The following is a 14,449-nucleotide window of genomic DNA, read 5'->3' as shown; positions in this document are numbered from 1 at the left end:
GGCTACCAGGTTGGATGCTGACAAGAATGAAGGATGACTAAGTGGCAGGTGCCCCAAAGAAGAAGGAGTTTTAAAGATTAAGACATGGACTAGAAAATTCTAGACTATAGGAACTTGTTGTTGTTTCAGGTTCTGTGTCTCTATGTATGAGCTAAGGTTCTTTAGGTTACAACCATAGAGAGTAAACTTAATAAGTTTAAGAAAAAAAGGATTTATTAAAATTAAAAGACACTGGGGGGTAGCTCATTAAATTCAAGGAAAAGCCAATTAATCACTCTTCAGGAAGAGTAATAACCTGGGCAGTTCAATGAACATAGCTCTGTAGTATTGCAATTATCAGCACTCAGCTCTCAACTATAAACTTTTCCTCTAGTTTCAAATTCTTAAGAGAGAGATTCTGATTGGTCCAGCTTGACTTAAGTTTTACCCCTGGTCCAGTTAGCTATGGATAGGGAAATTGCATCATACAGTAGAAATATGACTACTGGAAGATTTCCTAGAGAAGAGATGTTTGTCGGCTATGTCCATGCAAGATCCCACCTGCTGTGAGGAGGCCTTGCCTCCCAGCCAGCATTCCCATTTCTCTGGTCCAGAGAAGACCAGCTCGGGAAAGACCTGAGAGTCACCTTCCAATATTTGAAGATTGGTAACTTTCCCTCAGCTTCTGTTCATAGAACATTTAACAAATACCTTGGTGAGTAATTATTGTATTCTAGGCACTGAGGCTACAATTGTGAAAAAGAAAAAATTCAAAGTCCATACTCCCAGGGGCTTACATTCTAGTGGGAGAGAGGGAAAATAAAAGAATAAAATATTTTCCATTTGCAAAAAGTTCTTGGAAGGACATGAATGGGAAGTTTCAGTAAAAGTAATAGAGTGAAAGCCAGTTTAGGGTGGGAACCAAGGAGGACCTCTTTGAAGGGGTGATATTCTCAACTTCTCATATAAATCATTTCCTGTGTCATAGCAACATCCAATCTGGTGGGGAGGTAAGGGGTGAGCAGCAGCTAGACGTGGAGTAGTGCCCTGGCTGGGAAAGCCTAGCAGGGACTGGAGGGAGGGCCTACTGTGAGAAGAGGGTCCCAGAGAAGGGCCCAGAAGAGCTCAGAGACAGGCCTTCAGGCTGTGGTCAGAGCTGCTGCTCATGGGAGCAAATATGAAATAAATAGAATGGGAAATGGAATCGAGCCCTGAACCGGAAGTGGGCGGAGTCACTCCCCTTGGGCACCACCTAGGCTTTGATAGGAGCAGCAAAGGGGCTTCACAAGGGATACTTGCCCACCCTTCCCAGTCACAGGCTGCAGGTCAGCCTGAGGGCAGGGATTCTTTTTTGTCACTTGGACCCTTTGAAGAATATGATGAAAGTTGCAGGCCTTCTTAGAAAATGTATGAATGCTCTCCCACATATGATTTTATAATTCTAGGTTAAGAATTCCGACCTTAATTTATGATAAAAGCCCTGCAGAAAGTAGGCATAGAGGGAACTTTCCTCAACATAATAAAAGCCATATATGACAAACCCACAGCCAACATTGTCCTCAATGGTGAAAAACTGAAACCATTTCCACTAAGATCAGGAACAAGACAAGGTTGCCCACTCTCACCACTATTATTCAACATAGTTTTGGAAGCGTTAGCCACAGCAATCAGAGAAGAAAAAGAAATAAAAGGAATCCAAATCAGAAAAGAAGAAGTAAAGCTGTCACTGTTTGCAGATGACATGATACTATACACAGAGAATCCTAAAGATGCTACCAGAAAACTACTAGAGCTAATCAATGAATTTGGTAAAGTAGCAGGATACAAAATTAATGCACAGAAATTTCTTGCATTCCTATACACTAATGATGCAAAATCTGAAAGTGAAATTAAGAAAACACTCCCGTTTACCATTGCAACAAAAAGAATAAAATATCTAGGAATAAACCTACCTAAGGAGACAAAAGACCTGTATGCAGAAAATTATAAGACACTGATGAAAGAAATTAAAGATGATACAAATAGATGGAGAGATATACCATGTTCTTGGATTGGAAGAATCAACATTGCGAAAATGACTCAAGTACCCAAAGCAATCTACAGATTCAGTGCAATCCCTATCAAACTACCACTGGCATTTTTCACAGAACTAGAACAAAAAATTTCACAATTTGTATGGAAACACAAAAGACCCCGAATAGCCAATGCAATCTTGAGAACGAAAAATGGAGCTGGAGGAATCAGGCTCCCTGACTTCAGACTATATTACAAAGCTACAGTAATCAAGACAGTATGGTACTGGCACAAAAACAGAAACATAGATCAATGGAACAGGATAGAAAGCCCAGAGATAAACCCACACACATATGGTCACCTTATCTTTGATAAAGGAGTCAAGCATATACACTTGAGAAAAGACAGCCTCTTCAATAAGTGGTGCTGGGAACACTGGATAGCTACATGTAAAAGTATGAAATTAGAACACTCCCTGACACCATACACAAAAATAAACTCAAAATGGATTAAAGACCTAAGTGTAAGGCCAAACACTATCAAACTCTTAGAGGAAAACATAGACAGAACACTCTATGACATAAATCACAGCAAGATCCTTTTTGACCCAGCTCCTAGAGAAATGTAAATAAGAACACAAATAAACAAATGGGACCTAATGAAACTTAAAAGCTTTTGCACAGCAAAGGAAACCATAAACAAGACCAAAAGACAACCCTCAGAATGGGAGAAAATATTTGCAAGTGAAGCAACTGACAAAGGATTAATCTCCAAGATTTACAAGCAGCTCATGCAGCTCAATAACAAAAAAACAAACAACCCAATCCAAAAATGGGCAGAAGACCTAAATAGACATTTCTCCAAAGAAGATATACAGATGGCCAACAGACACATGAAAGAATGCTCAACATCATTAATCATTAGAGAAATGCAAATCAAAACTACAATGAGATATCATCTCACACCGGTCAGAATGGCCATCATCAAAAAATCTAGAAACAATAAATGCTGGAGAGGGTGTGGAGAAAAGGGAACACTCTTGCACTGTTGGTGGGAATGTAAATTGATACAGCCACTATGGAGAACAGTATGGAGGTTCCTTAAAAAACTAAAAATAGAACTACCATACGACACAGCAATTCCACTACTGGGCATATACCCTGAGAAAACCATAATTCAAAAAGAGTCATGTACCAAAATGTTCATTGCAGCTCTATTTACAATAACCAGGACATGGAAGCAACCTAAGTGTCCATCATTGGATGAATGGATAAAGAAGATGTGGCACATATATACAATGGAATATTACTCAGCCATAAAAAGAAATGAAATGGAGGTATTTGTAGTGAGGTGGATGGAGTTAGAGTCTGTCATACAGAGTGAAGTAAGTCAGAAAGAGAAAAACAAATACAGTATGCTAACACATATATATGGAATCTAAGGAAAAAAGGAAAAAAAAAAGGGTCATGAAGAACCTAGTGGCAAGACGAGAATAAAGACACAGACCTACTAGAGAATGGACTTGAGGATATGGGGAGGGGGAGGGGTAAGATGTGACAGGGTAAGAGAGTGGCATGGACATATATACACTACCAAATGTAAAATAGCTAGTGGGAAGCAGCCGCATAGCACAGGGAGATCAGCTCGGTGCTTTGTGACCCCCTGGAGGGGTGGAATGGGGAAGGGGGGAGGGGGGGAGATGCAGGAGGGAGGAGATGTGGGAACGTATGTATATGTATGACTGATTCACTTTGTTATGAAGCAGAAACTGGCGCACCATTGTAAAGCAATTATACTCCAATAAAGATGTTTAAAAAAAAAAGAATTTCGATCTTAGGAAATGAAGTTCGTTCTCTCTCTTTCTCTCTCTCACACACACACACACACTTTTTTTTTTTTTTTAACCTTTTCATCCTCTGCACCCATTTTCCCCTCTCTGGCAACCACCAATCTGTTCTCTGTATCTAGGAGTTTGTTGTTGTTGCTGCTGTTCTTAAGACTACACATATAAGAGAGGTAATATATTTATTTTTCTCTGTCTGACTTATTTCACTCAGTATAATGCCCTCAAGGGCCATTCATGTTGTTTCAAATGGAAAGATTTCATTCTTTTTCATGCCTGAATAATATTCTACTCTGTGTGTGTGTGTGTGTGTGTGTGTGTGTGTGTGTGTGTGTGTGTGTGTGTGTATATATATATATATATATATATATATATATATATATATATATACCACATTTTCTTTATTCATTTATCCATTGATGGACACAGGTTGTTTCCATGACCTAGCTATTGTAAATAGTACTGTAGTTAACATGGGGTGCATATATCTTTTCAAGTTAGTGTTTCCATTTTAGGATAAAGATCCAGAATTGTGAGTGCTGGATCATACAGTAGTGCTATTTTTAATTTTTTGCAGACCTAGACACTGTTTTCCATAGTGGCTGCACCAATTTACATTCCCACCAACAGTGTCCAAGGGTTCCCTTTTCTCAACATCCTCACCAACACTTATTTCTTGTCTTTTTGATAATAGTCATTTTTAGCAGGTATGAAATGATATCTCATTGTGGTTTTGATTTGCATTTCCCTGATGATTAATGATGCTGAGCACCTTTTTCATGTACCTGTTGGCCATCTGTATGTCTTTTTTGGAAAAATGCCCATTCAAATCTTCTGCCTATTTTTTAATTGGATTGTTTGGGGGCTTTTTGCTATTGAGTTGCATGAGTTATTTGTATATTAGCCACTTATCTAAGATTTTCAAATATTTTCTACTATTCAGTAGGTTGCCTTTTCATTTTGTTGATAGTTTCTTTTGCAGTGCATAAGCTTTTTGGTTTCTTTTGCAGTGCATAAGCTTTTTAGTATGATGTAGCCCCACTTATTTATTTTGACTTTTGTTGCTTTTGCTTTTGGTGTCAGATTCAAAAATTCATTACCAAGAACTGTGTCAAGGAGCTTACTGCGTATGTTTTCTTCTAGGAATTTTATGGCTTCAAGTCTTATGTTCGAGTCTTTAATACATTTTGAGTAAATATTCGTGTATAGTGTAACATAGTGGCTGAGTTTCATTCTTTTGCATGTGACTGTCTAGTTTTCCCAACACCATTAATTGAAGAAACCTTGCTTTCCCCATTTTATATTCTTGATCCTTTTGATGTAATTTAACTGACCATATATGCCTGGGTTTATTTCTGGGCTCTTTGTTCTGTTCCATTGATCTGTGTGTCTGTTTTTATGCCAATATCATACTGCTTTAATTACTAGAGCTTTGTAACATAGTTTGAAATCAGGGAGTGTGATGCCTCCAGCTCTGTTCTTCTTTCTCAAGATTGCTTTGGCTATTAGAGGTTTTTTTGCAGTTCTGTACAAACTTTAGGATTATTTATTCTAATTCTGTGAAAAATGCAATTGGAATTTTGATAGAGATTGCACTGAATCTGCAAATTGCCTTGGGTATTGTGGACATTTTAACAATATTGATTCTCCCAACCATGAACACAGAATATCTTTCCACTTATTTGTGTCTTCTTCAATTTTTGTCATTAATATCTTGTAGTTTTCAATATACAGGTATTTCATCTCTTGGTTAAATGTATTCCTAGGTATTTTATTCTTTTTGATGTAATTGTAAATGGGATTGCTTTCTTTTTTTCTCTTTCATATAGTTTGTTATTAGTGTGTAAAAACACAACAGATTTTTGTGTCTTGATTTTGTATCCTGCAATATTACTGAATTCATTTATTAGTTGTAACAGTTTCTTGATAGAGTCTTTAGTGTTTTCCATATATGACAGTATGTCATCTGCAGACAGTGACAGTTTTATTTCTTCCTTTCCAATTTGGATGTCTTTTTTTTTTCTTACTTAATTGCTCTGGCCAGGACTTCCAATACTATGTTGAATAAAAGTAGTAAGAGTGGTCATCATTGCCTTGCTCCTGTTCTTAAAGGAAAGACTTTTACATTTTCACTATTGAGTATGATGTTAGCTGTGGGCTTGTCATATATGGTCTTTATTATGTTGAGATATGTTCCCACTTTGTTGAAGTTTTTATCATAAATGTGTATTGAATTTTGTCAAATGCTTTTTCTGCATCTATTTTTTAATATTTATTATTTATTTATTTATGGCTGCATCAGGTCTTAGTTGCGGCACACAGGATTTTTTGTCACAGTGCACGGGTTCTTCATTGTGGCACATGGGCTTCTCTCTAGTTGTGGTGCATGGGCTCCAGAGCACGTGGGCTCTGTAATTGCGGCACATGGGCTCTCTAGATGTGGCTTGCAGAATCAGTAGTTGTGGCACGTGGGCTCAGTAGTTGTAGGCGCATGGACTTAGTTGCCCCAGAGCATGTGGGATCTTAGTTCCCCAACCAGGGATAGAACTCGCGTCCCCTGCATTGGAAGGCAGACTCTCAACCACCAGACCACCAGGGAAGTGCCTTTTTCTGCATCTATTGAGGTGCTTATATGTTTTTTATCCTTCATTTTGTTAATGTGATGTATCACAGTGACTGATTTGCGAACGTTGAACCATCCTTGCATCCCTGGAATAAGTCTCACTTGATTATGTGTATGATCCTTTTAATGTATTTTTGAACTTGGTTCACTAATATTTTGTTGAGGATTTGGCATATTTGTTCATCAAGGATATTGGTCTGTAATTTTCTTGTGGTGTCCTTGTCTAACAATAGTGAGCATATTTTCTTGTGTTTATTGGCTATTTGTAGAACTGTCTATTCAGATCCTTTGCCATTTTTTTAAGTTAATTTATTTATTTGTTTTTATATTTATTTTTGGCTATGTTGGGTCTTCGTTTCTGTGCGAGGGCTTTCTCTAGTTGCGGCGAGTGGGGGCCACTCTTCATCGCAGTGCACAGGCCTCTCACTATCGTGGTCTCTCTTGTTGCGGATCACAGGCTCCAGACGCTCAGGCTCAGTAGTTGTGGCTCACGGGCCTAGTTGCTCCACGGCATGTGGGATCTTCCCAGACCAGGGTTCGAACCCGTGTCCCCTGCATTGGCAGGCAGATTCTCAACCACTGCGCCACCAGGGAAGCCTTCCTTTGCCTTTTTAAAACTATTTGTCTTTTTCTTATGGAGTTGAAAGAGTTCTTTATATATTCTAAATAAAATTTCCTTAACAGATACATGATTTGAAAGAAAAAAATGTTCTCCCACTCTGTGGTTGTCTTTTCACTTTCTTTATGGCGTCCTTTGAAACACAAAATCTTTTAAATTTTTATTTTGATGATTTCCAATTTGTTTTTCTTTTGTTGCCCATGTTTTTGATGCCACATCTAAAAAGCCATTGCCTAATTCAATGTCATGAAGATTTACTCCTATGTTTTCTTTTAAGAGTTATGAAACTTTATCTCTTACATCAAGATCTTTGATCCATTTTGATTTAATTTTTATATAGTGTTAGGTAAGGAGCCAACTTGATTCTTTTGCATGTGAATAGCCAGTTGTCCCAGCATCATTTGTTGAAAAGACTCTTCTTTTTCCATTGAATGATCTTGACACCCTTGCCAAAAATCAATTGACCATAATTTTGAGAGTTTATTTCTAATATATCAGTTCTAGTCCATTTATCTATATGTCTACCCTTATACCACTACTACACTGTGTTGATTATTGTAGCTTTGTGGCAAATTTTAAAATTGGGAAGTGTGAGTCTTCCAACTTTGCTCTTCTTTTTCAAGATTATTTTGGCTAATCTGGGCCCCTTGAGATTCCATATGAATTTAGGATCAGCTTGGAAATTTCTGAAAAGAAACCAGCCAGAATTTTGGTTGGACTCCGTAGCTCAATTTAGGGAGTATTGGCATCTTAACAACATTAAGTCTTCCAATCCATGTACATGGGGTGTTTTTCCATTTATTTGGATCTTCTTTAATTTATTCCAACAATGTTTTGTAGTTCTCAAAGACTAAGTTTTGCATTTCTCTTGTTAAATTTACTTCTAAGTATTTTGTTCTTTCTGTCGCTATTGTAAGTGGAATTGCATTCTTAATTTCATTGTTGGTTTTCTCACTGCTACTGTAGAGAAATACAGTTGATGGCTGCATACTTTTGTATACTGCAAACCTGCTGAACTTGTTTATTCTAACAGACTTTTACTGTGTTTCATAGCATTTTCTATATACAAGATCTTGTCATCTGCAAATAGAGATGCTTTTACTTCTTCCTTCCCAATCTAGATATCTTTTATTTTATTTTCTTAACTAACTGCCCTAGTTAGAACATCCAGGACAATGTTGAAGAGAAGTAATGGCAGTGGATGGCAGTGGATGTACTTGCCTTGTACCTATCTTAGGAGGAAAAGCATTCAGTTTTCACCATTAAGTATGATGTTAGCTGTGGGGTTTTCATTGATACCTCTTAACAGGTTGAGGAATTTCCCCTCTATTCCTGTTATGTTGAGTGTCTCTCAAGAGTGTTACATTATTTTATTAAATTTATTTTTGGAGGGGGGAAACGTTACTTTATAATTTTCTTTTTATAAAAATATATTAGAGGACTTCCCTGGTGGTGCAGTGGTTAAGAATCCACCTGCCAATGCAGGGGACACGAGTTCAAGCCCTGGTCCGGGAAGATCCCACATGCCTTGGAGCAACTAAGCCCGTGCGGCACAACTACTGAGCCTGTGCTCTAGAGCCCACGTGCCACAACTGCTGAAGCCCGTGTGCCTAGAGCCTGTGCTCCACAACAAGAGAAGCCACCACAATGAGAAGCCCGTGCACTGCAACGAAGAGTAGCCCCCACTCGCCGCAACTAGAGAAAGCCTGTGTGCAGCAACAAAGACCCAACTCAAATAAATTAATTAATTAATTAAGTATATATATATATATATATATTAGAATGATAGAATTGTTACCTATAGAGACATGTTTTTTAATTTACATTGCCTGAGCTATATTTTTTTTCCAGATTTACTGAGATATAACTAACAAGTAACATTGTTTAAGAGATGTACAACATGATGATTTGATACATATATTGCAAAATGATTACCACAATATGGTAATTAACACATCCATCACCTCACATAATTACCGTGTGTGTGTGTGTGTGTGTGTGTGTGTGTGTGTGTGTGTGGTGAGAACATTTCAGATGTAATCTCTTAACTTTTAAATATATAATATTGTTAACTAGAGTCACCATGCTATACATTCGAGCCCTACTACTTATTCATCTTATAACTGGAAGTTTGTACCCTTTGAAACATCTCCCCATTTCTTCCCCCTCCCAATACCCTGGCAACCAGCATTCTACTCTCTGTTTCTTATGAGTTCAGCTCTGTTAGATTCCACATGTAAGTGATACCATACAGTGTTTATCTTTCTCTGTCTAATTTATTTCACTTAACTTAATGTCCTCGAGGTCCATCTATGCTATCACAAATGGCAAGATATTCCATTGTATATATTTACCAAATGTCTTTACCCATTAATCTGTGGAGGCATATTTAGATTGTTTTCATGTCTTGGCTATTGTGAATAAGGCTGCAATGAATATGGGGGTGCAGATATCTCTTCAAGGTAGTGACTTCATTTCATTCAAATAAATACCCAGAAGTGGGATTACTGGATCATCTGGTAGCTATATTTTTAATTTGTTAAGGAACCTCCATTCTGTTTTCCATAGTGGCTACACCAATTTACATTCCTGCCAACAGTGCAAAAGGGTTCCCTTTTTTCCACCAACACTAGATATCTCTTGTCTTTTTGTTAACAGTCATTCTAATAGGTGTGAGGTGATATCTCATTGTGGTTTTGATTTGCATTTCCCTGATAATTAGTGATGGTGAGCACCTTTTTATGTACCTGTTGGCCATTTGTATATCTCCTTTGGAAAAATGCCTATTTAGGTCCTTTGCCCATTTTTTAACCAGATTGTTTGTTTTTGCTATTGAGTTTCATGAGTTTCTTACATATTTTGGATTTTAACACCTTATCAGATGTATGGTTTTAAGATACCTTCTCCCATTCCATAGGTTGCCTTTTTATTTTGTTGGTTACTTCTTTTGCTGTGCAGGAGCTTTTTAGTTTGGTATAGTCCCACTTGTTTATTTTTGTTTTTGTTGCTTGTGCTTTTGGTGTCATATCCAAAAACTCGTTGCTAAAACTATGTCAAGGAAATTTTCCCCTCCATTTTCTTCTAGAAGTTTTATGGATTTGGGTCTTATATTTAAATATTTAATTCATTTTGAGTTGATTTTTATGAGTGGTGTAGGATAGTGGTCCAAATTCATTCTTCGGCATGTGAATGTCCAGTTTGTCCAACACCATTTATTGAAGAGACTATTCTTTTCCCACTGATTTTTCTTGGCTTCCTTGTCAAATATTAGTAGTAGTCCATATATGTGTGGGTTTATTTCTGGACTCTCAGTTGTGTTCCATTCATCTATGTGTCTGTGTTCTTGTCGGTACCATACTGTTTTGATTACTACACCTTTGGAATATGATTTGAATTCAGGAAGTGTCCTGCCTCCAGCTTTGATCTTCTTTCTCAGGATTGCTTTGGCAATTTCAGGTCATTTGTGGTTCCATATAAATTTAGGAATTTTTTTCTATTTCTGTGAAAAATGCCAATGGAATTTTGATAGGGATTGCATTGAATCTATAGATGACTTCGGGTAGTATGGACATTTTAACAATATTAATTCTTATAATCCACAAACACAGGATATCTTTCCATTTGTTTATGTCTTCTTCAATTTCTTTTATCAATATCTTGTCAGTGTACAAATCTTTCACTTGGTTAAATTTATTCCTAAGTATTTTATTGGTTTTGATGCTATTGGAAGTGGATAGTTTTCTTTTTTAAACTTATTTTTTATTTTATTTTTTATAATTAATTTTTATTGGAGTATAGTTGCTTTACAATGTTGTGTTAGTTTCTACTGTACAGCAAAGTGAGTCAGTTATGCGTATACATATATTCCCTCTTTTTTGGATTTCCTTCCCATTTAGGTCACCACAGAGCACTGAATAGAGTTCCCTGAGCTATACTATACAGTATGTTCTCATTAGTTATATATTTTATATATACTATCAATAGTGTATATATGTCAATCCCAATCTCCCAATTCATCCCACCTACCCCTTTTCCCCACCTTGGTGTCCATAAGTTTGTTCTCTACATCTGTGTCTCTATTTCTGTTTTGCAAATAAGATCATCTATACCATTTTTCTAGATTCCACATATATGCATTAATATACGGTATTTAGTTTTTTCTTTCTGACAAGATAGTTTTCTTTATTTCTCTTTCAGATATTTCACTGTAGTGTGTATAAACACAACTGGTTTTGTATGTTGATTTTGTATCCTGCAACTTTACTTAATTCATTTATTAGGTCTAACAGTTTTTTGGTGAAGTCTTTAGGATTTTCTATACACAGATGACCCTTGGACAATGCAGAGGTTAGGGGCACTGGCCCTCTGCACAGTAGAAAATCTACATATAACTTTACAGTCAGCCCTCTGTATCTGTGGTTGCTCATCTGAGGATTCAACCAACCATGGATTGTGTAGTACTATAGTACATTTTTATTGGAAAAAATCCACCGTATAAGTGGACATGTGCAGTTCAAACTCATGTTGTTCAAAGCTCAACTGTATAAGATCTTATCATCTGCAAATAGTGACAATTTTACTTCTTCCTTTCTGATTTGGATGCCTTATTTCTTTTTTTTTTTTTTAATTTTTATTTATTTATTTATGGCTGTGTTGGGTCTTCGTTTCTGTGCGAGGGCTTTCTCCAGTTGCGGCAAGTGGGGGCCACTCTTCATCACGGTGCGTGGGCCTCTCACTATCGCGGCCTCTCTTGTTGCAGAGCACAGGCTCCAGACGCGCAGGCTCAGTAACTGTGGCTCACGGGCCCAGTCGCTCCGCGGCATATGGGATCTTCCCAGACCAGGGCTCGACCCATGTCCCCTGCATTAGCAGGCAGACTCTCAACCACTGCACCACCAGGGAAGCCCTGGATGCCTTATTTCTTTATCCTGCCTAATGGCTCTGGCTAGAACTTCTGATACATTGTTGAATTGGAACCTCATCCAGTATTTTTGTAATGTTTTTCCTTTCAATTTTCAGGTGGTTTTTGCTCTTACAGACTTTGTAATAGAAAATCTTGGGAAATCCTTTGTAGAGACACCACCCGTGGACCTGCCCTCTCTGTATCAAGACATGTCATACAAAACTCCCCTGGTATTTATCTTAAGCACAGGCTCAGATCCCATGGGTGCATTTCAGAGGTTTGCCCGGGACAGCGGGTATTCAGAACGGTAAGGTCATATTGTGCAATTTTAATAATTCATATGAACATCTCCTTGTGAAAATTTGCCTTTTTTCTTCCCTTAGTGGAGTGTGAGTTCCTAGTTCAGGTATTCCTTACTAAATAAATTAAGACACTTTAATATTTAGCTATGTATGTTGTTAAATGGTGTTAAATATCATAAGAGCAGATGTAAACTTCATTTGAGCAAAGGGGAGATTGTTTAAAATGTTGAAGTATAATAATCTAATGCAATAGTGATTAAAACATTTGTTATTTAAGACATTATTTTAATGTAACTGTAAAAGGATTGTAGTTTATTCCTTATGCTCAAATGTGTGAAAAATTCCATAGCTCTTTATGTTGTATTATTAATCTCATCTTTCTCCTGAGCTTCTACTCTGCTGGTTAAGAGAGGGAGGAGAAAGTTTAAACTTGTGAATTTACAATATTATATTTTCTTCTGGTTTAAATGTCTCCAGGGTAAGCTGATTTGGCTTCTTTCTCATGAAAGCTCAGTCTTCCTGACTCCTTCTTCCCCTGCTCCTCCCCAAGATGGTGTCCTGATGGGTAGGAAAGTGCACAAGACCACAGAGTGTCAGAGGAGAGTAGGCGTCTCCTATCTAGGAAGTAATCTCCAGCTCTGACAGGCCTTTTCATGGAGTGGCTAGTCTGGCCTGGTCCCTGGACTGGTGATTACAAGATGATGGATCCCATCTGTTCTTTGAAGTTCATAATCTGTATTAGTCAGGCTTCTCCAGAGAAACAGAACCAATGGGATATATAAAAATATAATATGTATATAATGCCCTATCTATATTTTATCCTATATATGTGTATATATATTATGTATGTAAAATAAGAAACTGGTTTACATGATTATGGAGACTGATAAGGCCCCAAATCTGCAGTCAGCAAGATAGAAACCCAGGAGAGATGATGTGTAGTTCTAGTCCAAGTCCAAAGGCTTGAAAACCAGGAGTAATAATGGTACAAATCCCAGTCTGAAAGCTAGTAGGCTCAAGACCCAAGAAAAGTCAGTGTTTTTATCTGAATTCAAAGGTCAGAAAAAAAGCAATGACCCAGCTCAAACAGTCAGGCAAGAGGATTTCCCTCTTACTCAGCCTTTTTGTTCTATTCAAGTCTTCAATTGATTGGATGGGGCCCATCCACATTAAGGAGGGCAATCTGCTTTACTCAGTTTACTGATTCAAATATTAATCTCACCCAGAAACACCCCCACAGACTCATTCAGAATAATGTTTGACCTAATGTCTGAGTACCATGTGACCCAGTTAAGTTGACACATAAAATTGACCATCAAATGGTCCTACACATTTGCCTTTGGTTCTGAAGTCCTACCAAAGAATTAGTATACAGAACTTTTAAGAGCTGCTGTGAATTAATAAGAAAAAGAAAACAGTTCGATAGGAATAAAGACAAAAAACGTGAAAGGGAAATTCTCAGAAAAGGAAATCTAAATCCTGATAAGCATATGAAAAGATGTCCAACCTCACTAGTAATTAAGAAACAACATGGACTTCCCTGGTGGCGCAGTGGTTAAGAATCCGCCTGCCAATGCAGGGGACACGGGTTCGGGCCCTGGTCCAGGAAGATCCCACATGCCGCGGAGTAACTAAGCCTGTGCATCACAACTACTGAGCCTGCATGCCACAACTACTGAAGCCCACGTGCCTAGAGGCTGTGCTCCGCAACAAGAGAAGTCACCGCAATGAGAAGCCCACACACCGCAAGGAAGAGTAGCCCCCGCTTGCCACAACTAGAGAAAGCCCATCCACAGCAACGAAGACCCAACGCAGTCAAAAATAAATAAATAAATTATAAATTTAAAAAAAAAAAAAAAGAAACAACAAATTCAAACCGTTAGAAGATGTCATTTCATACTCATCAAATTAGCAAAATGTTGGCAAAGATAGGGAGCTGTAGAAACATTCATATTGCAAGAGGGAGTAAAAAATTGGTTAAAATCACTTTGAAGAATAATTAGCAGTACACTAAAGTTGAAGATAGCATTCCCCATATCCCAACAATTCACTACTGAATTTGCATGTTCCAACAAAATCAGTCACATGCGTGCAAGGAGCCATGTTCAAGAACATTTGGAGAAACGTTTATAATACCAAAAAAAAAAAAAAAAAACACTGGAAACAA

At 37.6% G+C, this 14,449-nt stretch overlaps 1 protein-coding gene across 1 annotated transcript in view; it reads left to right on the top strand.

Annotated features, from left to right (window-relative positions):
- Positions 1 to 14,449, top strand: part of DNAH6 (dynein axonemal heavy chain 6) — a 299,547-nt gene that overhangs the window by 234,736 nt on the left and 50,362 nt on the right. Inside the window, exon 64 of the mRNA XM_082357203.1 lies at positions 12,097 to 12,287. Coding sequence (XP_082213329.1) covers positions 12,097 to 12,287 — 191 coding nt within the window. The remainder of the gene's footprint in view (positions 1 to 12,096; positions 12,288 to 14,449) is intronic.

Source organism: Balaenoptera borealis, assembly GCF_965194805.1.
Source record: "Balaenoptera borealis genome assembly, chromosome: 15".
Taxonomy (NCBI): Eukaryota; Metazoa; Chordata; class Mammalia; order Artiodactyla; family Balaenopteridae; genus Balaenoptera; species Balaenoptera borealis.
This window is presented reverse-complemented; position numbering and strand designations above follow the sequence as displayed.